This window comes from Sminthopsis crassicaudata, chromosome 1 (assembly GCF_048593235.1).
Source record: "Sminthopsis crassicaudata isolate SCR6 chromosome 1, ASM4859323v1, whole genome shotgun sequence".
NCBI classification, from domain to species: domain Eukaryota; kingdom Metazoa; phylum Chordata; class Mammalia; order Dasyuromorphia; family Dasyuridae; genus Sminthopsis; species Sminthopsis crassicaudata.
Genome location: NC_133617.1, coordinates 34,413,010 through 34,438,596, shown reverse-complemented (window position 1 = coordinate 34,438,596; position 25,587 = coordinate 34,413,010). Strand labels below are relative to the sequence as shown.

The 25,587-nt window shown below is 45.0% G+C and overlaps 1 protein-coding gene across 4 annotated transcripts in view; it reads right to left on the bottom strand.

Annotated features, from left to right (window-relative positions):
• Positions 1 to 25,587, bottom strand: part of TCTN2 (tectonic family member 2) — a 36,750-nt gene that overhangs the window by 7,191 nt on the left and 3,972 nt on the right. Inside the window, exons 4-15 of one of the 4 annotated variants that reach the window (XM_074299242.1) lie at positions 23,832 to 24,024; positions 22,148 to 22,207; positions 17,860 to 17,960; positions 15,629 to 15,825; positions 15,249 to 15,375; positions 13,631 to 13,772; positions 12,691 to 12,756; positions 10,880 to 11,014; positions 10,096 to 10,173; positions 8,116 to 8,196; positions 6,649 to 6,760; positions 3,472 to 3,578 (exon numbers count right to left, since the gene is read on the bottom strand). In XM_074299242.1, the coding sequence (XP_074155343.1) occupies positions 3,472 to 3,578; positions 6,649 to 6,760; positions 8,116 to 8,196; positions 10,096 to 10,173; positions 10,880 to 11,014; positions 12,691 to 12,756; positions 13,631 to 13,772; positions 15,249 to 15,375; positions 15,629 to 15,825; positions 17,860 to 17,960; positions 22,148 to 22,207; positions 23,832 to 24,024 (1,399 nt within the window). Of the gene's footprint in view, positions 1 to 3,471; positions 3,579 to 6,648; positions 6,765 to 8,115; positions 8,197 to 10,095; positions 10,174 to 10,879; positions 11,015 to 12,690; positions 12,757 to 13,630; positions 13,773 to 15,248; positions 15,376 to 15,628; positions 15,826 to 17,859; positions 17,961 to 22,147; positions 22,208 to 23,831; positions 24,025 to 25,587 lie in introns of all 4 variants that reach the window. The other 3 variants (XM_074299232.1, XM_074299259.1, XM_074299251.1) reach the window with 3 other exon arrangements.

Genomic DNA, 25,587 nt, shown 5'->3' with positions numbered 1-25,587 from the left:
AGAAAAATATGGAAAGACTTAGACCTAAGGATGAGGATGCTATCAGAGGAACAAAGGCCAAACAGGCATGGAACAATCTTATGTAGATGTGTATGAATATATTTGTTTTTAATTGTATGTATGTATATTTTTCTATAAGCTCTCATTTCTTTTCCAACGTTCTCCTCAAGTGCTCTAGTTCCATTCATTCAAAAAATTGAAATCTTTTTTTTTAAACTTTTGTTTCATTTCTCCCAGGAATTCTAGTCAAGTTTATGCTTACCCTGTGTTTTCTCCAAGGATCTGCTTGTGCAATCATTCTCTTCAGTGTTTATGTCTTAAGCATCTCTACCACTGTAACTGCTCATTATGATGGGGTTCTTTTCTAGTTTGCTCATTCTTTCAGCTTACTTTCTGACTTCAGACTTGGTATTCAGCTAGCTGTGTGACCCTGGGCAAGTCACTTAACCCCAGCCTCAGGGGAAAAAAACAGACTTGGTATTTGGGCAGGATTCTGTGCCCTTCTGGAGAGAAAGTCTGGGTGGTTCTGTTGCTGCCATCTTGGGGGTCCTAAGTATTGGGTTATTCCAAGATCTCAGGGACACCTCAGGCTGCAGAGCTGCAAGCACTCAGTACTCGCAAAGTGGTCGATCACAACAAAATCTGATTGCCATCCTGTAGTCTGAGCACAGCAAGTTTCTGAGCTGGGTGTGGATCCAGTAGATGCTGCTGGACTCCCATTATCAGTCAACTGGAAAGCCCCACTGGCTCTGAGCAACAAACTTACAGGCTTCCCTTTGGCCTAGGATTTCTGTGCCTTCGTATTCTATATACTTAACTCAATATGGGAAGCTCAGAGCTTAGAAGTTGAACTGCAGCCCTCCTGTCCCTTCTCAACTTCTTCTCTCTATATCACCCAGGGCCTCCCTTCCTTAAAAGCAGGTTCCCTTCTCCCATTACCAAGAGTGGGCAGTCAGATGGCGCCTGTCCTAGGCACAATGACCTGGGCTGGGTTCAGTGGTGCTTCTGTATGGGTTTGTGACCTCCCCTTGCCCAGCATACCGCTTAATCTGGGTGAAGGGCTCCCTGAAGCATGTTCCTGCCCCAACCTTGTCCACACTGTCCACAGTCCTCCCTGTCTAATGTTTCCCTGTGCTGTGGTGGGATGGACAAATGGCTCTCTGTGAGTTTTTTGGATTTTTTCCAACAAGATTCATTCTGGTGTATTTAAGGATTTTGTCTGGTTACATTTTTCTTTAAGTACCTTCAAGGCTAGGCCAAAAGACTATGGGAGAGAAGAATTTCTAGAAATGTCTTGGGAGATACTCCTGCTCTCTTCCTTTACCCTCTCCTGTTCAATCTTGTATATCAATAGTCTTTGTACAAAGATCAGATCTTCTTATGTGGCAGGGGTCTTCCCAGCAGCTGTCCCAAGGGCTTCAGAGTTTCTGTCATAAGAACTTGATTCTCGAAAGTTTATGAGATCACAGAATCATGTCTAGCCCAATGCCCTCATTTTACAGATGAAGAAGCTGAGGCCCAGAGAAGTAGAGTGACTTAGGGTCATGTACCCAGAGGTGGGAAGAAGCTCAGAGGTCCCTTAGTCCTCATTTTACAAATGCGCCACTCCCCAAGCCCTCAGGAAAGAGATACGGGTGCCCATCACCATCAAGACCACATCCACTTTATTCAGCTGGATTTTGTTCTAAATTAAGACATTTCAAAGTCTGTTCCCCAATATTCAGGCTGCTGGCAAACAAGATGCAGGGGTAACCAAAATCCCCAGTAATCTCCAAGCACCAAACTGGCCATTAGCTGTATTCACTGTTACAGGAGCCCAAAAGTGCCAGTGGATGAAAAACCTCATTCCTTTCCATTAGGAAGGAGATGTAAGGCCCCTTTGAGCTTGGCAGAAGGGAGAACTGTCTAACAATGAGGGCTGCTCCAAAACAGACTGGGCTGCGGCCCCAGGAAGGGCTACCCTTCGCTGGAAGTCTCCGGGCACTTTTTCAGAGGCGCAGAGAGCGGCCCGCTCACGTCTTGGGAGGCTCGCGTGGCCCCAGGATCCTTTCCAGCTTGGAACCATCTGCAGGCCGGGTCACCAGCCTCAGCAGAATAATCGGCTGGCTACTGTTGTTACTCATCCTCCGTGCTCAAGGAGTACACATGACATGACGATGTTGGGGTCGACGTACAACGTGTCCGACCCTGGCTAATCAGACCAATGAGCTGGGAAGGCTCCTCCATAGGCCAGTCCCAGACAGGAGTCTAACTCTGCACATCTCCCAAAGCAGCTCTGCTCACAGAGTGCAGCTCCTTCTCTGGGGAGGCTCGCCATGCAGGGCGATCCTGTGCCAGTGTCTCCCAGGCCGCACAAGCAGCGCTGGAGGTGCCCTTGTATCTCTCCTTCTGACTTCCTCGTGGGCTCATCTTGTGTCAGGTCTCTGCAAGACCGTCTTTAAAGCAAATGTGCACTCGCATTTGAGCTATGTGGCCAGGCCACAGCAGAGTTTGAATTCTTGGCAATTCAGGTCCAGACAGGACCTTGGGTATTTTATCTGCCAAGAGCTCTTCGGAATGTTCCCAAGACAATTCAAATGGAAGCAATTCGGCAGGGCGCCAGGATGTATCACAGACATACCACAAGGAGGTCGGCGCGATGCTCGGTAGAGGGTCAGTTTGGCCGGCAGTCTGATACCTCTTCTCTCTTATACTTTCCTTCAGAGCCTCCCAGACACTGATCTAGCTCCGGAACCCTTATTTCCAATGCAGACATCTCTACAAAGTATAGTGCCAAGACAAATAAACATCCACAGCATTCAAATGTTCTCCAGCTACTGCAATCAAGGGTTCCAAGTATGGGTGACAGAAAACCTGTTTTCTTGCTGTTAATTATCAGGCTAAAATCTGCACAAGGGGCAGAGAATTGATCTGTTGTATCTCAGCCTCATCGCAGCCTCAGACTGCACAATCATTTGCGAACAAAGTTTCTTACACCAACCCTCCATTCACTTTAGTCTTGGCTTGTAACTGTCTCGTCTCTCAAATGACTGCCTACACAAAGTACAAAGGAAGCATGATCTGAAAGCTACAAATGGCAGGTCACACATTTACCCTATTTTACATGCAGCTTTAGTAACTCTGACTTGTTTTTATTAAGCATCTACTATGTGTAGACACTATGCTAAGTGCTGAGGATACAAAAAACTATTCCCTGCTTTCAGGGACCTCCCCAGTCTAATGAAAGAAACAGCAAAGTATTATAGACAAGATAAACTGGAGCTAATTAGCAGAGGGAAGACACTGGACAGGGGGCAGGGGAGGGATTAGGGAGGCCTTCCTTGTGGAGGGTAGGATTTTAGTTAAGATTTGAACGAAGTCAAGGAAATCAGGAGGTAGAGATCAGAGGGAGAACATTCTGGGTATAGGGGACAGCCAGAGGAAATATACATTGAGTATTCCGCTAGAAAGTACCAGGGGGCTTTAACTTACATATTATTTTCAACCAGCCGTCGTGAATGTTCCCATAATCTGAGTTGCCTTTCTTGGCCACATGAGTAGCTTGTACTAATGATTTAAGTCTGTTCATAACTTCTGCCCTGTAAGAGAGATTAAAGGATTTATTATCTTGGAGCCAAGGGACCCCAGGCTCCAATCTACTTAATTTAAGTGTTGGATTTAATCATTACTTGCATAAGAAATAGCTTATGTATTCTTCCTGTGGAACTGAATTTTGGGATTCCCAGAGAGTCCCCAACTTTGCCAGTCCATATACCCTGAGGTTTTCAAATAAGCCTTCTCCACACCCCTCAGAAATTCGGAATGGAAATGGATTTTAGAGTCTGCTTTGCATATGCACATAAGAAGTAAAATATTTTAATTAATTTCAATAAGATAATATTATTTGCCAAACATTTCCCAAACCTCCTTGACAAGATTCTCATCGCCTAGGTTGGGAAACTTTGGTATGGTAGATGGAATGCTGGACTTCGAAACCTGGAAGACCCGAGTTCAGATTCTGCCTCTAACAGTCACCTATGTGGAGGAAGTTCAATCCTTTTTGTACGGCAAAATAACTGTTTGGACATGCATGCATACATATATTGTATTGAATTTATACTTTAACATATGTAACATATATTGGTCAGCCTGCCATCTAGGGGAGGGGGTGGGGGGAAAGAGGGGAAAAGTTGGAACAGAAGGTTTTGCAATTGTCAATGCTGGAAAGTTACCCATGTATATATCTTGTAAATAAGAAGCTATAATAAAAATAAAAATCTGGTGAAGTATTATTATTATTATTATTATTCCCCGCTTTACAGAAGAAAACTAAGGTAGGGGGCCATTAGTTGACTGACCCAGAGTCACATAGTAAGAAAACGTCTGAGGAAGGATTCAAACTCAGGGCTTAGCGATTCAAAGCCTCCTCCTGCTCTTCCCACTAGACCGAGCATCCTGAGGACTAGCTGTGTGGAAGCTCCCTATTAAGCACCAGGGGTGCTACAGTCTCTCTGCCCTTCTTTAATTTATAATTTAGAAAGGAAATATGTCCACAAACAAGTGTAATACATGTTAGAATGATTGTGAAAAGTCCATGAAAGATTTATGGGAGAAGGGTCGCTTTTGGCTGGGACCCAGCTGAGAGGATTCAGGGAGAACATCCCGCCGTCAGGAGGTTGAGGGAGACTGAGAAAGTGGAGACGGCATGAGGGGACTGGGGCTAATCCCAGTTAGGATTTAACACAGGATAAATGAGAGAGAGAGTCATGAAATAAGTCGAGAGGAGTAATCAGAAGTCAAGACTGTGGAATATCTAAAATGCCAGGCTGAGGAGCTGCTGCTATTTTATCCTACACAATAGGGAGTTAGTGATGGTGTTGGAGTTACAAGAGTAACACGACCCAGTCTCCAGAATTCGACTTTGGCATCAGGGTGAAGGATAGATTAATCAGAGCAGAGCCTGGGAAAAGGAAGGCGAGACTATAAGGGACGGAAATGAGATGATAGCTTGTGAGCAGAAAGGAAGAGATGGGTAAAAAACATGTTCTTGAGCTGGGGACAGTGGTCAGGTCACCTCCGTGATGGGGGCCCTGGGCTCAGTCAGTGTGTCCGCTCAGCTTTGTTAAAGTGCTTTTGAATGTTCTCTCATTTTTCTTTTTGTTACAAGGGACGATAAGGAGGGGAGGGGAGAGACAGTGATAGTAGAATCTGCTTGGATGGAGGAAGGGGAGGGTGAGGGAGGAATCAGAATGTGTTGCAAAAGTAAATGTTAGAACACTAACTATTAGGGGAGAGGCACCTTGGCCCACAGAGTGCTAGAATCAGAGAAGACCCCTGGATAGAGAATGTGAGAACACTAGAAAATAAACCACAGAATGTGAGCACTTGAAGGGAGCTCAAGGTCAAGTAATCAGCTCTTCACATTTGACAAAGGGGGAAACTGAGGCCATCCACAGATGGAGAAACTGGGAAGAGGGCAACTTTGGAGAGAACGAGGATGAGTAGTTTACAAGATCCTCTCTGTTTTTTCTGGCATCTAGGCAAAAGACATTTCCTTGGTAAACGGGCCATTCCAGTCTTCACTAGAGCTCCAAAAGTAGGTCTCGTCTGACTCTTCATTACCCCATTGAGGGTTTTCTTGGCAAAGATAATGAAGCATTTTGCTGATTCCTTCTCCAGCTCATTAGGCAGATGAGGCAACTCACTGGGCAGGCTGACTTGCCCAGATCTGAGGCTACATTTGAACTTGGGTGCTCCTGACCCCGGGGCTGACGCTCTTCCCCACTGGGCCACCTCACTGCCCCAAGAGGCAATGGAGACCTCCCTTCCTTCAGGAATACCCCATGTAGCAGACGGGTAGAAGTCTGCATTCTTCACAATGAAGTGACCTGGACTCTGGACTCTGACCCAGCACAAGGAAATGCTTCGCCCCAGCTCTCCTTCCATTCAAAGATTATTTTCTCTTTCCTCACCCTCTTGTGTTTGGGCAACTCCCTGTGGCCTCTGTGCCCGCCTATGGAAAAGGCACTCACAGATAAAAGACCTGTGGGTAGTCTCAATTAGCCACAACATATGCTTAATGACCTCCTGGGCAGAACCCCAGCTGTGTCCCAAGGACGACCCGGGAAGCCCAGTGGGAAGGTCAGCATCACAGCTGTGACCAATACCAAAAGGAGGCTTGGTGTGAAGTTGGCTATAAAGGGGCACTTAATTCTCAGCAAACAGATGTTTTAGAAATCTTATTTATCCAAACCCCAAAACACCAAGAAACCGCTCTGCAAATGTGTGTCTCTGCAATGTAAGTCATGATTCCCCTTATCTTGGCTACATTTCAGACAGATTCTGGTTTTGCCACACAGGCTCACAGATTTGAATCTGGAAGGAACCTTGGAGATCATCTGGTTCAATTTCTTCATTTGACAGACAAGGAAACTGAAGTCCAGAGAGGCTCCAGGGGCTCCCAAGACCCCCCTCTTAGAGCAAGGACCGAATGAGAACCAAACTCCTCAGACTCCCAACCAGCCTTGTTTCCACCCCATCACAGGGCCTATATTCCATTATGAATTAAGTGGCACATCAAACCCTCAGAACATCTCAGCAGCAACGTCCCACCCTCAGAACATCTCGGTAGCAACGTCCCACCCTCAGTACACTGACTCTCCTTCTCACCTGAGATGGGTACAGTTTTCATCAAGGTCAACCTCCCAGAGACATCCCGATACAGCATCTTCTCCAAACAATACTGGGCTTGTTTCCATTTCCATGCACAGCCCGCTGCCAACTCCAAAACAAAGGTAACAAAAGTCAAGGTGACTCTCTTTGGCACAAGCTTTGATTTGCTTTTCTCTTAATGAGAAACAGGGTTCCAGATTTTTCCCAAACACGGCAGCTCAGGAAGCCCCTGGATTCAGCATGAGTTGAAGTAGAGCCTGTGCCTGGGCACAGGAGCTGGGATGCCATGAAGGGCCTTTTCTCCAAGGACAAGATGTAGGCTCTGCCAGCAGAGAGCAATACCCAGGATGATAGAGTTGGGCCCTCCTGCCAAGGAGGGACAGCCCCAGGGCAGGCTGCACCCACCGATGACAGACATGCATCAGAAACCTCCCGTTACCCCTTTCCAAACCAAACTCTGACAATCAGTCCATCAGTAATCACCTACAAGTGCCTATGACTATGAGCCAAGCACTGTTTGGTGCTGGGGATACAAAAATTAGAATTCAAATAAGCCCTGACCTCAAGGATTTTGCATTCCACTAAAGAATGCAAATGTATACAGATAATCAGTCAATCAACAAGCATTTATTAAATACCTACTATGTGCAATGTGGGGGTTACAAATACAAAAAAAAAAAAAAAACCAAACAATTCCTACTGTAAAGGAATGTCCTTGTATCACTTTTATTATCTGCTTATATATTTGTATCTTTCATTAGAATGCAGGTTCTCTGAGAGCAGAGATTATCTCAATTTTGTCTTTGTACGTCCCCAGCACCAACAGTGCCTAGAACACAGGAGGAATATAATAGATGCTTAAGCATCGATTTATTCACTGATGGATCCTTCCTTCCAACTAACCAACTAACCTACACATAAACTCAGTCTGGAGTACATGTGATGGTCTGCGTCCATAAGCACCCACTTCTGCAACGAAGGCAGGGAAATAAAGACTTTCTCCTCTCTTCTCTGGGACCGAGATCAACCATTCAGAATTGTATTTTAAATATCCAAAGAGATGCTCACATCTCTTTAACTTGTATTCACAGAAAAAATTAATTCAGGATGTGTATAAAATAAATACACTGAGCTTAGGGGACAAGGACCTACCAGGGAAAGAAATGAAGGAAGTAGTCCCTGAGCTTACTACTGAAAAGAGACAGGAGACAAGGGGAGGAAAGAGAGCCCTCCCTGCAGGAGGGATTTCCTATGCAAAAGCGGGGGGCCAGGAAATCAAATCTCATGCCTGGGGAGCACTCAGCAGGCCAGCTTGGGTGGAGGAACCATCACGGTAACTCCAAACATCATCGCAGGCCCTAAGGAGTAAACTACAGGAGCAAAAGTAAATGGAGGGACTGGGTTTAGAGTTCCCTCTAATTGTAACAAGAAATAAGGGAATAATAACAAAGAAATTGCATTTACCTGGCCGCCAAAGGTTTATCGTGGAGATGTTATCGGCACTTGTGACATTCAGGACTCTCACAGGCTTGCCGGGCTGGTAACCTAGACATGAGCACAGACAGCAAGGAGACCTAGCAGACCTTTCTTCTCCTGAGATGAGACCAGACCACAGAGGCAAGAACCTGAAGGGCGTCTCGGCCCCTGCACCCCGACAACTCCGTGACGCTAAACGCTGCTCCCAGCGAGGAGGCAGAGGGAGCTCCCAAAAAGCCAGCCAAGGACATTCAGCCTTCAGAGGCATGAGGGCAGAGCAGGAGATGGGCGCCCTAGCACTCTTAAGTGGGCACAGCCCAACCCTCGAGCAGCAACACTCATCACCGGGATCTCTCTTCCAAGGCTTGTCTCAGAGACGCCATGAGACAGGAAGAGGGAGAGACCGCTGGGCCTGGAGTCGGGAGGTTCTGAGTTCAAGTCCAGCCTCAGACCCTTATAAGCTGTGAGACCCTAGCCAAGTCACTTTACCCTGTTGGCCTCAGTTTCCTCCTCTGTAAAGAAGAGACCATAATAGCACCTCCTTGCCAGGGTAGTTGTGAGGGAAAGTCAAGGGAAGCCTGGGGCAGGCAGGTGTCCCACTGGTCCAAGTGCCAGGCCTGGAGTCAGGAAAACTCCTTAATTCAAATCCAGCCTCAGAGTCTTATAGCTGGGTGACCCTGCCCATGTCATTTTACCTCTGCCTGCCTCAGTTTCCCAACTAAAACAGAGATCATAACCGCATTGTTGTGAGGACGTAATGAAATGTGCACTAGAGCTATGGTTAGTACTAAACGATGCTCCCCCACTGCAAAACACAATCCCTCCTAACTCACAGGAGTATCGATCTAGCCGGAAGGGCCCCTGGCAGTCATTTATTCTGGGGGGACTGAGACCAGAGAGATTCTGTGCATCACCCAGGGTCACACCCCAAGGAGGGTCTGAGCGGTCTGAGGCGGGACTGGGACCAGCTCCTCTCAGCCACACGTGCCCTGCCCAGCCTGAAGCTCCTGAACGTGGCCACAGAGCTCAGGGAGGGCACAGTCCCTCCCTGTATCCCACAGTCATACTTGCCAGCCTGGTGGCACCTGCCCAGCCGGGGACTACTATTCTCTGCAACGCAGACTGAACGTCTTAGCAAGCTGCACAGAAGGCCACGGAGAGGGTCTAAGCTTAGGCCTGGAGAGGTCAGAGAGGCCGGGGAGTCCATCACCTCCACTCCAACACAGCCAGAACCAGAGGCCCAGAGGTACAAGGTCACAGAGGCGCCATGTGACAGAACCAAAGACCCCTGCCTGCAAATCCAAGGGTCTCCCCACAGCTCCCCACAGCTTCCAGAGAGAACACTGAGCCCCACTCCCAGCCCAACGTTCTGAGGACCCTGGAACTGGATTTTATAACAGACGAGCAGTAGATTACACAGAGGTTTATCAGCATATAAAAAGAGCCAACTGTGGCTGTACCACTTCTGGAAAAGTGTATATTTCCTAACAGGTAAGAACCATGTTTGTCTTTCTATTGATCCATAGATCACTAAATAAAGAAGAAAGACTTGAATCCACCAATAGCTCTCCAAGAAAGGAGATATGAGGAAAAGCATAAATAGTCTCAATGGAGAATTTAAAAAAATAATAATAAAGCACAAAAGCACAAAACAAAATTGATGACCGTCTTTGTTCTGGGGATTGGAGGGACTGGGCAGACCACAAGATAATCCCATGGGGCCCTGAACCTTTATGTGACCTGCTCAGGGTCAGTGAGCCACAAAATGGTGCTGCCTTTCACTGAGCCGAGCTGCCTCTCCCCCTCCAGCTTTACAGAGTAGTCATATTTAACTTCTGGATTTTTATACTTCATAGACATGAAAGGCCTGCCTGATCTCAGGCTTGAGGAGGGCAGGGAAAGGAATTTATCTTAAACATCAATTCTTGATTTTTTTTAATCAAAGAAATTAAAGCCTAACCATCTTACCTGGATTTCCAGATCGTTTCAAGCCTTCTGTAGCATTGAAGGTTAAAAATGCTACTTTAAATCTCTGTGTCAATATTCCTAGAAATAAAACAACAATAACAACAAATATAACAAGTACTGTTAATTTCCTGGGGGGAAATAATGGATCTATCCTGTTTCTCAGACTTTTTAGAAATGTATTTTATCTTAAACATTTTTTCTTGATTTGTTCTGCTTTTATTTTTCACCTTCATTTCAAAAAATATCTTTTCCCTTCCCCCCAATACATCATGACCCTTCCCAGAATCATCTCTTGGAACAAAGGATAAAAAAAAGAAGAAGGACAGAAAAAGTAAGCAAAACTAACCAACCCAAATCGAATCTGGGAATGTATGTGCTATTTCACACCCACAGGCTTTCACCTCTACAAAGAAGGCAGAGAAAGATTTTCCCCTCTCAAGGTAGCTAGGTGGTGCAGTAAATAGAGCAGCAGCCCTGAAGTCAGGAGGACCTGAGTTCACGTCTAACCTCAGATACTACATACTTCCTAATTGTGTGACCCTGGGCAAGTCACTTAACCCCAAATGCCTTAGCAAAAAGAAAAAAAAAAATTTTCCCCTCTCTTCTTTGGGACTATGGTTAACCATTTATCAATTTGAAATATCCAAAAGTGATGCTCACACGTCTCTATCTTTGACAGTCTTAAATATATGCATGAAACACATAATCACAATATCCCAAAAACAAAGGAAAAAATACTAAAAAAAAAAAAAAATTCAAATTCTCTGCTGCCCCCATGTATTACCTTGCTGGTCAGCATGAATTTTTGCCCAAATGATTCTGACATTTAATTCAGTGATTTTGTTCTCTTTCCACCTGAAAGTATAATGCTCTTCCAAGTGCACGGATTTGAATGTTGGACCAGGATGAAGAATTGTTTCTGTAAACCAATCACAGTCAGTCCTCTGAGCACAATTAGAAAGTTAGACCAGATTTAAGAGGCCCAGAAAGAGCCTTTCTCATCAAACACCATAATATCACTAACATGGTTCACAACATAGCACTTTCACTCTTTTTTGTTGTTGTTTGCTGGCATTTTATTTTCTTTCTCATTTGATTTGATTTTTCTTGTGCAGCACAATAATTGTTTAAATATGTATGCATATTTAATTGTATAAATTTAATTGTATAAATATGTATGCATATTTGATATATATTTCTACCATGTTGAACATATATTGGACAATTTGCCATCTAGAGGAGGGAGTGGGGGAAAGAGGGAAAAATTGGAACATAAGGAATATCAAAGAATTATCCATGCATATGTTTTGAAAAATAAAAAGTTTTAATAAAAAATAATATCACTAGAAGGGGCAACTAGATGGTACAGTGGATAGAGCACTGACCCTGGAATCAGGAAGACCTGAGTTCAATCCAGCCTCAGACACTTAGCAATTTGCCTGACCGATAATAATAATAATAATAATATCACTGAAAGTCTAAGTGACTGAGCTGTCACCATGTTAAGTCACTATTTTAAATGACAAAAATACAAAGCCAAAAGGGTCAGTGCAAAGCAGAGCAGCCAGCCCTCAAGCACTGCCCTCTTCTCTGAAGAGTACTGGGGCTAATTTCAGGGGAGCAGAGGTGTCAAGCTGGAAGGACCCTCCCAGTTCTTCATGTGACAGAGATGAAAATAAAATCAGGGAACTGCAGGGGCCCTGAGAACTCTTCTGCTGGAGCCCTTCAGAGTGGGGAAGGGATGGCCAGAAACCACCCAGAGCCCGTATCCATAGCCAGGTCCTTTCTCCTATAGAGCATCCTCTTGTTTAGAGAAGGTGTAACTGACCCCTTCTGCTTTGTCCACAAGTCACTCCCCAGGAGAGTCTTCCAATCAACCTTTCCTTATGATAAAGAAAACTCACCAAATCCACATCAGAAAGCCTAGGCTACACTTTATTCTTACATCCCCACATCTCTCTCATAGGGCCGAGGTAGCTTTTTACCAAACCAACATATTCAACAGAGTTCTAAAAAATTGTATGTTTGCCACCTTCAGCCAGAGAGAGAATAATAGAGACTGAATGCAGATCGAAGCACACTATTTTCACCTCTTTTGTTGTTGGCTTTTTCCCTCGTGGTTTTTACTTTTGACCTTATTTTTCTTTCCCACCATGATTAATATGAAAATCTGTTAAAAATGGTTGTACATATATAACATGTATCAGACTGCTTACTGTCTTGGGGAGGGAGAAGGAGGGAGAAAAAATTTTGGAAAACTCAAAAATCTTACAAAAACAAATTCTGAAAACTCTTTACATGGAATAAATGGAAAAAGTAAAATATTATTGAAATTTTTTTTAAAGTTATGTTTTTGTCATCAATCCATCAAGCAAGCATATATTAAACACCTACTATGTGCCAGGCACTGGGTTAGGTTCTGAGAACACAGACAGCATGAAACTGTCCTTCCCTCAAGGGGGGATTCTATTCTATGTGGATGTTTCCAAAAGTCCCCTATCTAGAATCACTTTCTTTTCAGCTTCTAGTAGAACTTTTGAGTAGATGGGGCCAATGCATTTCTATGAGCAGACAGACATCATCACAGAAAAATACCTGTGTCATAGATGAACTTGTTTAAAGCTGTTGACTCCTCATAGACCACTTGGGGTACGATCCAGTCTAGGAAAACAAAAATAAAGTCACTCGGTGGGTCTGCACTACCTGTCCGAATCATGTTTTCTTTCTTCATAGAGGAAGCCTCTTTCTATTTTACTAACCATGGGATCTGAGGCTGCTCTCCGACTCTGCCCACCTGAACACATCAAACATAAGCCCCCGGGCTTTCGATGAGGTGGTCACTCACCCACACCCCAACAAAAAAGGGACACAGAGCTAGGAACAGCCCAGGGCAACGGCGCTTCCTGGGGAGAACTGCAGCCGTGGCTGCTTGCTATGCATATTTTCTCATTTATTCTATGTCTGTTAGACATTGCTCCTGGTAGAACCCTTGCCAGCTGGTAACTTTCGTATCAGTCCTTTCCTCCAGCCCCCCTGAGGCCCATGTGGCAACTACAGCTAGTAGGCTGCACCAGGATAAGAAGGCTGAGGATGATGACATCACATTACATGGCACTTTATATTTGTAATCCCACTGGATTAACTAGAGATAAGAAGATCTGAGTAAAGATCCAGCCTCAGGAACTTCCTAGCTGTGTGACACTGAGCAGGTCACTTAACCTGTCTGCCTCTGCAGCCTCGCCTGTAAAAGAAGGGTAATAGTAGCATCTTTCTCAGAGTTGTTAAGTTCAAACAAGATTATATTTGCAAAGTATTTTGCAGGTCTTAAGAACAATATGAATGCTAATAAAATTTAAATTAATTAAAATTATGAAATACTGAAGGCCCCTTTAAATATTTCTAAAAATAAAGATGCCTTCCCCAACAGATCACTAAATATGTTCTAACTGAGGTGGTCCAATGGTAATATTTTCTGTAATCACAGGGTCACAATGGAATAGGGCTCTTTTTCCCTCCCCCCATAAGTGTAACATACCTTCACCAATACTGTTTATTAATCTCACTTCACTAATATTTTCTCTTTCTTGATATGTTGTCAAGTTAGTAGCACAGTTTGAATCAAAATTCCGAAGAAAGGCCACAGGGGCCTTTTGAACACACTGTCCCACCAAGGACACCTAGGGACAAGATGAACATGATAAAATTGAAGATCTTCTTCTTGTCTGCACCAAATCAACTGCCAGTGTAAGGGGGGCCTACTCCTTTGGTTAACAGAGGGTTATCAAAGGCCAGCTGGTAGACAGAGGCAGTGACCTTTGCCCATGGTTTATTTACTAATCAAGGTGGGAAACTGGCTAAAGAAGAGACTTCATTTTCTTTCTTTTTTAAAAAACATATTTCCACATTATTCATACTGTGAGAAAGAAAAGGGGAAAATCACAAAAAAAGAAATAATAAACAAAAAAGATGAAAATAGCATATTTCCATCCGCATCCGTTTCCATAGTTTCCTGTCTGGATGCAGATGGCATTTTCTATCCCAAGTCTTTTGGAAGTGTCTTGGATCCCTGTGCTGCTGAGAAGAGCTGATCATCACACGGTGACAAACCTCATTCTGTAGCCCTTGATGCTCCATAGCCATTACATCATTTCAGGGCCACACGAAGGCAGGGGCTGTTCTCACTATTTTAAAGTCACCCACTCAGACTCGGAGGGATGCAGTGACTTGCTCAGGAAGCCCCAGAAGGCAAATGCCTGAGATGGCATTCACTGCAGGGCCCTCTCTCTGCTGCCCCCAGCCCCAAGACTCACATGTTGACTGCTCTTTCCCAGCCCAGAAGTCTCAGGGTCTCTAGGTCTCATCTGTAAATGAGGCTGCTCTTCACGACCAAACAAGAAAAGTAACATAAACCACTGGCTCCTCATCATGAGACTGTCACAAGGTCAAATGCCTCGCCCAGGCTCTCCCAACCAGTGAGTGTCCGAGGTCACACCTGACTCCTAGGGACAGCTGAGCAGCTCAGTGATCCTCTTTGCCTCAGTTCCTCATCTACAAAATGGGGACACACTGGAGAGGACATGGCGAGCCACTCTGCCAAGAAAACCCATGGATGAGTCCATGGAGATCCACAGAGTCGCCTACAAACTCCTGACTCTAGGCCACAGACTCTGTCTACCGCATGCTGACTCTAAGTATACTATTGAAATTTTTTTTAAGTTATGTTTTTGTCATCAATCCATCAAACAAGCATATATTAAACACCTACTATGTGCCAGGCACTGGGTTAGGTTCTGAGAACACAGACAACATGAAACTGTTCCTTCTCTTAAGGGGGGTTTTATTCTATGTGGGCAAAGAGACATTTCCCCTATCAAGAATCACTTTCTTTTCAGCTTCTAGTAGAACTTTTGAGTAGATAGGGCCAATGCATTTCTATGAACAGACAGACATCATCACAGTGTGATGAAATCACAGGGAAAAAAAAGGAAGAGAATTATGGAAATGGCAGTTCTTTGTGGTTGAGGACTAGTCTATATTTCTTGGCTCCTTGGGACCTAGCTCGCCATCTCTCACATGATGAGTTTAAAATAAGTAAGACTAACTGATTGGCAGGGAGACTGCAGACAGGCACACTTTGGAACAGAAATCCTGACCTGGGGTATGGTGAAAAATTCATTTTTCGATGTAATGATTGGTCTGTCTTGCCAATAGCCAAAATCCAGCCAGCTGGTGCTGCTGATGTGTGTAGGTACTCTGAACGTGTGCTCTGCCCTGGGTGAACTACAAGTTAAAGAGAAAGAATCATTGTTCACACTTTTAACAATTAACTGTTCAGCCAAATTTGAGCAGTTTAACATCATTCTTTCAAATATACGCCACAAGATCAACTCAAAAAAACTAAATCATGGCACAAAGCATTTTTAAGTCAGTGACTTTCAGGAAGGAACATCATGGGGACCCGACACAGGCTGTGACAATCACAAAAGTAGGTTTGTCAACATTCAGGCACTTGGCCCATTGTGTTTCTACTTACATCAAGCCATGGAAGAAATAACCAAGGAAAGGAGTGTTTTCCAGGGAGGACTGAACACACAAGAAGGGGAACAAATCCGACACCTCTTCTGTTACTGGGGTGGAGCACAAGTGGTCAAAAGGCGGATTTACATTTCCACCAAAAACTCCCGTAAAGCAGTGTTCTCTGAACAGGTCCTTTAAATGGGGCGTGCAGTCCTGGGAAGAAAACACAAAGGAGCAGTCGGTCTGTGTGCCGGCTTCTCCCGCTCCCGGCCTCCAGGCCTTCCCAAAAAAGGGATGTTTTTACAATCCCCGGTACCAGGGCCAGATAGCAGTGCTACAACCACAGAGTGGGAGAAAGGCCCGACCCTGCAAGCTGGACAGTGCCTGTGCCGAGACAGAGAGAAACCAGGGGAATCCACAGTGAACACATTATGAGAGCCAATTAAGGGGAAGGGGCCACCGAGGGGTTTCTTATGGTTAAATGAGATGTGTCAAATCAATTAGACACAGACACCGCCCCTGCCACACAGCCTCAATTCAAAGGACCCAGAAATGTTGCAGGAGCCCTGAAACAGCACTGTCTCCCAGCCAAGGAAACTCATGGATCATCATTATGAGGACCCTGAGAAATCACCAAAAACTCAATTGTGTTTCAGAGTCTCTCTTTACCAAGATAATGAAATGTTTTGATCAAAAGTAGTTACTTTAAAAAAAAAAAAAAAAAAGGTTAACTCTCCATGTTTCAAGAATTTGTAATTTGTGATTGTGTTGACCTGGGACCTAAGGAGAACTCCCTGTGTAGAAATTCTCTCTGCTAGTCAGTCAGCCAACAAGCATTTATTAAATACTTACTATGTATAAAGCAGTGTGTTAAATGCTGAGATAAAAACGCAAAAGCCAGTCTGCTCTCAAGGTATTCATAGATACAGTATGCAGCTAATTATGGGCAAATTGGAGGTTATCTCCGGGATCTTCCACTGGGGAAGGTTTAGGGGAGGGCAGAGTAGGGAACGGTATTGGGGGGGGGGGGGGTCTGAGCTAAGTCTTGAAGGGATTCAGGGAAGCTAGAAGGCAGAGGAGAGAAGGAAGAGCTTCCCAGGCATTAGGACATCCCACAAGTGGACTAATGTGACCAGATAGTAAAGGAAGCAAAGAAAGTGCAAAAAGAACAGGAAGCCAAGAGGGGCCTGGAATAAGAAGGGCTCTGGTGCCCAACAGAGCGCTCAGCATCTGGTCCTGGGACAACGAGAGAAGCGGACGTACTCAGTCCTGAGCTTCGGGCCAGTCCCAACGGCAGCTGAGTGAGGAGAGCTTCGAGGCAGAGAGGGATGAGCAGGAAGAGGGATGTCAGGAGGCCAATGGGGCATGACCAAGGAGAAGCCAAGGAGAAGGGAAGGGAGGTGCTGGAAGTTCAAGGGGAGGGGGAAGCCCCAGGACACATAATCTGAGAGGCACAGTGGGCAGCACCAAGGGCTCGACAGAGAGCGCAACACAGGGAGAAGATCCGTGAGCTGGGTGGGAAGTGAAGCGGTCACCAAGGGAGGCAGGTCAGACACTGGGGAAACAATGAAAGAACCCTGCCCCCCGTGCTTCCATCTTCTGGGGAGGAAGAGCCTTGATTTTCCTTCCCCAGGCTCGGATCAGGGCCTCCACATGGCCACCACACCATCTCTCTAGGTGATCTCATCAGCTCCCAAGGATCCTATTCAACCACTCTGGGACTCCCCACATCCCTACGAGGGAAGGACTGAAGGGTAATTATCCCCATCTCAGAAGCTCAGCGAGAGGATGTGACTCACCCAGTTACATGCCAGTCGGTGGCAGGAATGGGACTGGAATCCAGGGCTTCCGACTCCTAGGCTAGAACTCTTTCCACTACCACAAAGTCTCTCCCTGCACACACTAAGTGCTGAATAAATCTTGCTGGTTCAAATCCAACCAGAACCACAGAGAAGCAATCATGGTACCATGGGAATGGAAGGCCCTTCCCAGAGCTTCTCGTGGGTCTGAGGCTAAAAGCAGACCCACAACTGTCCAGTCCAGCCCGTTTCTCTCCTTCAGTAAACTAACCTGAGAGCTCCAGAAACCAAGAGATTTTGTTAGAAATAATACATGCCAGTTCGTATCAAGGGATTCACAGGAGGCTGCTTGTTGGCACAGTGCCTCCAGATCAGGTGATTCAGAGGACCTGGCACCCTGGCAATGACATCGGCTTCCGCACCCGCCCGTGATGGGGAAAGTCTATACCTGATCACAGCAGCACTGGATATCACAGGCCCCAATGAACAAGTCACAGGGGCAGGGCCCGAGGGGCTGATACACCTGGTTGGGGATGATGGTGGCGTTCTCTGAAAAGGCAGGAAGAAAGAGTTAGTGAGGCTTTTAAAAGACTGGCAGAGAAACCAATGTTGTCACATCTCTAGCAGTCTCACAGGCCACCAACAAATGGATCTCCAAGCAATCCAGTGCCCGCCTGGACGCTACAAACTCGCCATGGATCCCAGGGCACGGATAATATAAGTGTGGGCTAGTGAGACCCAGCAGGAAAACCCAAGTCACATTTGAGAGAGAAACATTTAGCTCCATTTTCCAAGGGAGGAAATTCTAATGCATGCATAGTCAGCATTTTTCCAGCAAATTAGATGCATCCCTTCCAATTTTCCAAGCCCCCGTATCCACCAAAGCAAAAATCCTGCCTCTACCATTTCTGCAACAACAATGATTCATTTTTTTTTAATCTTTCAAGATAATTACCTTTCTGCTAAATCAGATAAAAGTATAGATGTTGTAAAATTTCAGGTAGGTTATTTTGAATTAATTCCACCATGGATCTTAGTTAATAATGTTATAGCCCAAAATTTAATCCCCACTACCCAGAAACTCCAAGTTTTGACAATGCAATTCTGTGTCATATCCAGTGGTTGATGATTTGACAAATACTTTGGTCATTAATGAGGTAACGGCTTGAAACTGGTTTATTATCAATCCAATCTCCTTAGGAGTCCTTAAGAAATTACCCAAAGTTGTGAGCCCTTCCTATTAAATTCCCACCATGTACTAGACTCATTATTGGGCACCAGGGGTACAAAAATAAAATGGAGGCCGTCCCTGCTCCTGCTTACATTCTCTTGGGAAATGTGACACATTCGCAGTTAAGTAAATATAAGCTATATTCCAAATAAATACAAAGTGACTGGGAAGTGTGGAGGGAAGGGGTACTAATAACTGGAAGAATCATAAAAGGCATTCTTGGAGGAGGTAGCACTTGGGTAAGCCTCAAAGGGAGTTAGGAATTCTAAGAGACCAAGGTGGAAAAGGGCATTCCAAACATGAAGAACTGAGAAATGTAATACCCACAGCACACTGGGTAGGGCAGTATGGCTGAAATAGTGCGTGAAGGAAGAAGTGGGGGATAGAATCCTGAAGAGCTAGGATAGAAGCCTGGATGAAAGGTTTCAGATGGTGAACAGAGCTATCTATATGGCAAGGGCTATGGGCAAGCTTGTTTCATGGATGTGGTCAATCCTATGTTCTGGAAACACTAATTTGGCAGCTGCAGAGAACAGCCTTGAGAGGGGACAGCCTGGGGACAGGCAGACCAATCAGGAGGCTGCTCAAAGAGCCAAGTGAGAGGTAATGGGACCTGAGCTAGTTTGGCTGTGCTGTGAGAGGAAAGAAGGGGATGGATTCCAATTGATGGTATACAAGGTGTGGAAGGGAATAAGAAGTGAAGAGTGACTCCATGTTGGCAGAATTGGACTAGAAGAACAGCAGTAATCTGGACTGAACTAGGGAAGGTAGAAAGAAAGGAGAGCTTAGAAAGGAAACACGTTATAGACGGGTCAAGTTTGAGACTATGGGACTAGCAGGTGGAGCTGTCCAGATGACACAAGTAGAAATATGGGAATGGATCTCAGGAGAGGGGAGAAAGCTGGTAAGAGAGATTGGGGAACCATCTGCTTAGCAATAATAATCACACCCCTGGGAGCTGATGAGATCACCTGGACTCTGGGGCCTAGAAAGAAGAGAAAAGAGAGCTGAGGCAATGGGGTTCTAAGTGATTCATATTTATTCAGGGACTTTTTCGCCTTTTGGAAGAGGCATTAAATCTCAACAAGTACTTTTCCCCCTAGCGTCCTTTTCCCCACTTTACCTCCCGTAATTTGTCAGGTATCAGTTTTTGAATTCTTTAGTTATGAAAGATCTTTCCGACTAAGGAATTCGGACACCTTGTCCCATACATTGAAGATTTTCAAGGTATTCTCTAGTCATATTTGTGTAGGCCTCATTGACACAATTAGGTCTACAGGTCCATCTTACAAGGTGGGCACAATGTCCCCAAGCTGGAGGGTGGCCAAGCAACAAAAGATGCTTTTTAATGTGACTGTTTAATGGACACTTTTTCTGATGATTTTTCTCATTCTCTGTAACATGGAAGAAAAGTCAAAGCCTCCATTGTCCAATGACCTCTCAGTGAGCACATTTTCCAGCTCAAGGGAATGGAATTTTCAGGCCCAGCACATGTAGTCACATGGCCCCAGTCTGGTCCATTGGTGGCCAAAACCCAGATACAGACATCGTTCAAGGTTCAGTGGTGTTCTTGGTTCCACTTTCAGAGCAGAGCTAGAAGTAACTACTCTCCAATGGGCAGAGAAGCCAGCACCTTCCGTGCACAAGCTACCACGCTGGTGTGGAGACAAAAGTATTTCTTTCAGGAATTTCTAATTGCCTAATAAGCTTTTATGATAGGGAAGACAGCAAGCTGAAATAATGGGGCCTGCAGAATAACTTAATTATAGGACAAGACCACACCTGTTTGTTTCTGTTAAAGGTTTCATTTTTAAAATATATGAAGAACAGTGTCAAATTTATAAAAATACAAGTCATTCCCCAGCTGATAAATAGGGTCAAAGGAAATGAACAGATAATTTTCAGATGAAGAAATTAAAGCCATCTGTAATCATATGAAAAAATGTTCTAAATCGCTACTGATTAAAGAAATACAAATTAAAATAACTCTGAGATACCACTATACACCTCTCAGATGGGCTAAGATGACAGGAAAAGACTAGGATGAATGTTGGAGGGGATGTGGGAAAACTGGGACACTGATGCATTATTGGTAGAGTTCTGAACTGATCCAAGCATTCTGGAGAGTAATCTGAAACTGTGCCCAAAGGGCTATAAACAGAGCATACCCTTTGACCCAGCAGTGCCATTACTGGGTCTGTATTCCAAGGAAATCATAAAAGAGGGAAAAAGGACCCACATGTGCAAAAATCTTTGTAACAGCCTTTTTTGTGGTAGCAAAGAATCGGAAAAGGGAGTGGATGCCCATCAGTTGGTGAATGGCTGAACAAGCTATGGTATATGAAGGTAATGGAATATTGTTCTATAAAAAGTGATGAATGAGCTGATTCTAGAAAAGCCTGGAAAGATTTACACAAATTGATGCCGAGTAAAACAAGCAGAACCAGAAGTATGTTGCACACAATAACAGCAAGATTATGTGATGATCAACTATGGAAGACTCAGTTCTTCTCAGTAGTTCAGTGATCCAAAGCAATCCCAATAGATTTTGGACAGAAAACGCCATCAGGATCCAGAAAAAAGAACTATGGAGACTGAATGTAAATTAACACATGCTATGCTTACTTCTTTTTGCTGGTTTTTTTTTCCTCTCTCCCATGACTTTTCCCTTTTGCTCTGATTTTTCTTTCACAACATGATTCATAAAACAATGTGTATTAATAATAAATAATTTTAAAAGTTTTTTAAAAGCAATAAATAAATAAAATTAAAAACACACACACACACTCCTGTGCTCCTCCTTAGGGAGGAACAAAGGCAAACTTCTGACTCCCTGGGAGAGTCAGAGAGATCAGCCCAATCTAAGAAAGCAGGGGGCATCCTGAACTTTGTCAACCTCTGTTCTGGAAGGAAGGTTCTTACCTTTTCCAAAGTCTTAATGCCCAAAAGCACACTAGTCAGCAACAGGGAGCATAGGGTTTGGCACTGGAGGGCCTGGCTTCAAATCCCGCTTCCTGTCCTTTCTTCTCCATGGGACCCCGGGTCACTCTGATCCTGTTGGGCCTGAGCTTCCTGCTCTCTGGGATGAGGGACTTAAGCCTCAATGGTCTGGGAGCTCTCTTCAAACTCTTGACTAGTAGCGTACTATGGGCTAAGCGCATACATTACCTGAACTACTTTTAACATCATAAGACTGAAAACAAACTATAAAAACAGCAGCTAATTTTAGTCTCTAATATACATGACACTATAGAGTAGAACCAGACTATATTAATGACATGGTGGGGGAGAGGAGGAGGTGGGTTAACACCCTCAGTACAAATCATGGAGCAGTGGGGGAGGGACCTTACAGTCAGAATGTGGGCCCCACCCAGGCCACCTGTGGCCAAGCAGGGCCCTGGGAAACCGGCTCTCCCATGCCAGAGACACACAGATCACCACCTCCCGCCTCCTTCAGAAACTCACTTCTTCTCAACCGCTATGAAGTCCTAAGCATACCACATACCTCCTGTCTTTCTTTTCATCTTTTTCTTTGTCCTGTTTTCTCTTTTACTGGTTGCAAAACCTTCATAGGATCAGAGTCAACAGCTCACAATTACTACCACAAACACATCCAGGGTTACTGGTCTGGCTTGGGGTGCTCCCTACTGCTGCCTTGGGCGGAGTTTGGGGGCTCAGTGAGAGGCTGGGGGCAGGAGTGGGAGGGCTGAGAGTGGGGCCCCCTTGGAGGGCTGGTGCTTGTCTCCGGAGATGAGCCTCCCGGGATGTGTCTGAGAGCTAGAGATGCTTAGAAATGAATGAGTGCTTTCACTTCTAGGTCTCAAGGAGTGAAATTTCTAGTCATAATGTGCTTAGAACACTTTGAGTCTATAAAAATATATCAGCTCCAGAGGTATTCAGAGCCAACTTAAAAAGGAGTGTTCTCTTACCCAAATAACAAATATTTATTAAGCACATACTATGCATCAGGCTGACTTTACTAAATTCTGGGGATACAAAGAAAAATTTAAAAAAACAAACAAACCCAGTTTTTGTTATTCAATATTACAACCAGGATGTGCTGGTAAATGTTTAACTAATAGCTTGGGAAAGATGGGGTAGGGGAAGACAAAGTGTGAAGGACAGGGAGGGTTTGCCCAGTCTAAGTTTAATCTACATTATTAAAATTTTCTACATTATTTTCTTATTAAGTCTAGAGAATCAAACCCTGATTTGTAGCATTTACTTGTTTCCAAGGTATAAATGTTCACATTAACAATTTAACAATTGACTCTCTAGAGCAGTGGTCCTCAAACTTTTTAAACAGGGGGCCGGTTCCCTGTCCCTCAGACTGTTGGAGGCTGGACTGTAGTAAAAACAAAACCTCACACTCTGTCTCCGCCCCTCAGCCCATTTGCCATAACCTGGCGGGCGCATAAACGTTCTCAGTGGCGCATCTGGCCTGCGGGCCGTAGTTTGAGAACCCCTGCTCTAGAGCTTGAGCACATCATTGGCTACCAGTAACTAAATTAAATTAAGCTAAATTAAAATATTTATAAGGCAATCATAAGCATTTATTAAAAGCCTCCTGTATGCCAGATACACTCATGTTGGGAAGTCACAAAAGAAAGGAAGACATCAGAGTAATAAAAATTTTTAGTCCAGAGCAGTGATTTTATCAATCTATAGGAAGCTTAGTGAGACATCATACAGAATGACAATTGTGTGGCTACCCAGAGGCTTACCACAGCTGTCTAGATCCCTAAATAATATCACCAAAGGTCAGATGGCAAAGACAGCATTGGAACCTCATTCTCGTGATGCTACAAACACCACGATGCTTCTCAAGAGTAACACCTTTTTCTCTCCTTCCCCTAAGAAATTAAAGACAATGATAGTGTCCCTAAAACTGTCCCACTGCTTTTTAAAAAGGAGTCCTAAGTCATTACTCATTCCTACTGATACCACAGGCCCTCATTTATTAGTTCCAAACCTGGGCTTTCTCCTCAGGCACACATAAAAAACTGGTGAGTTTTGTAATCTTGTGTAAGTCTTGCAAACCTGGTCTTTTTATTCCCACCCACCCCCCTCAACACACACACACACAGATACACAAAGCAAACAGCCAATTCACAGTATCAAATAATCAATAAAATACGATTCTCAGAAAGCTTTTCTTGCTTCTTTGGGCAGATGGTTACAATACTTACCTGACACATTCTGGGCAAAGGAAGTATTTGGGTAAATCTCAACTTGAATGAGCAAGTGTGCCAAGCAGGAGGAGTTACGGGAGGCAGAAACCAGAAGTGTTTCGACAATACAGGGATGCTCAGAGAAGAAATCGGTCTCTAAGATGCAAGGCTGCAAATCGCCATCCAATCTTACGGTCACTTCTGAGCCCCTCTGGGGAAAAGAAATACTTCTCATCGGACTTAGAAAAAACATTTATAATCCCAAACATCCTCCACACAAAGGAAACTCTGGACAGCCCCAGATGCTTCTCCCGGGCTGTTTGTTTCATCACGGAGGGAATGCCCTCTGACCATGCAGAAGACAACCTAGATTTGATTCCTAAATCCCAGGAAGTTACTAGAGGCTCAGACTTGCCCGGGCCATGACCGGCTTCCATGCCTTGGACCAGACCCCCAGACAATCTGAGGCTGCACATGACTATCCCCGTTTTTACAGATGCCCCAGACACTAAGCGTCAGAGTCAAGACACAAGTCCTGCCCCTCGGGGACTTCTTCTGCCAAAAGGAAGGGTGGGACTCAGTGGTCTCAGATCTGATGGTCCCCATGACCCTGAGACCACATCTTTCTTGCTATCGGGTCAGTATCCTCACTTGTCTCCGGCTCAGGCCAGAAATGAGATGAGAAGAGCTGAGGCTCTCAAACTCTCTTTTTTATCTTTAAAATTCTCTCACTCCAGCACAGGCCTTTATCCTGGAAAGGCCTCTAGGAGTCAGTCATCTGACTCAACCCACCCATTTTACAGATGAAAAAGCTGAGACCCCAAGCAGTGACTTGACTTGCCCAAAATCACACAGGTCATTCTGACAAGGGTGGGGAGCACCAAGACCATCCCATTTTCAGAGAGAGGAAAGAGGCTCCAAATCACCAAGACCAGAAGTCCTGTGCCCATGCCAGGCCTACACTTAACCCACTTTGCCCCGATGGCATAAGCATGTCTGGCCCCATGTTCAGCTCCCTTTTCTTAATGCCCAGATCTTCATGCCAAACCCCGCTATGCCAGGGCCACAAGGGCTGCAGGGACCCACCCAGGCCATCAAGGGGAGGTCAGCCTCCTCCCTTTATAGAGGGCACATCGAATCCCGGAAATGGGGAAAGGGACTTGTTCAGAGCCACTGAGGAAGTGATTCAAACTTTGGTCTTGTGATGCCAAATTCTTCTTCTTCTTTTTTTTTTGAGGCTGGGGTTCAGTGACTTGCCCAGGGTCACACAGCTAGGAAGTGTTAAGTGTCTGAGACCAGATTTGAACTCGGGTCCCCCTGAATTCAAGGCTGGTGCTCTCTCCACTGCGCCCCCTAGCTGCCCCCAAATTCTTCATTCCCCCTCTTGCGTCCCTGCTTCCCACCCACCACCAGATCCTAGAAGACTGACACTGAGATCTCCATGAAGAATGACTCAGCTAGTTTGTCTCAACGGCTTGGAGTAGAGAGTCCCGGGCACAAATAGTACCTCGGATACTTTCTGGCTGTGACTTGATTTGGGGGGGCCTCAGCTGCCTCTCTGCCTCCCAGACTCATCTGAAGAAAGCGCTCTGCAAATCAGTGAGCTCTAGAGAAGCCTGACTCTTAAGGCCCTTCTCATCACACGGTGAGTCCTTCCACTCCACAAGTATTTACTAACAAACATTTCTTACCCTTAGGGAGACTGCAATCTACTGGGAGGACTAGAGAGATGGAAAGCAAATGTCAAGCACAGTCAGTCAGTGCAGAGTCATTT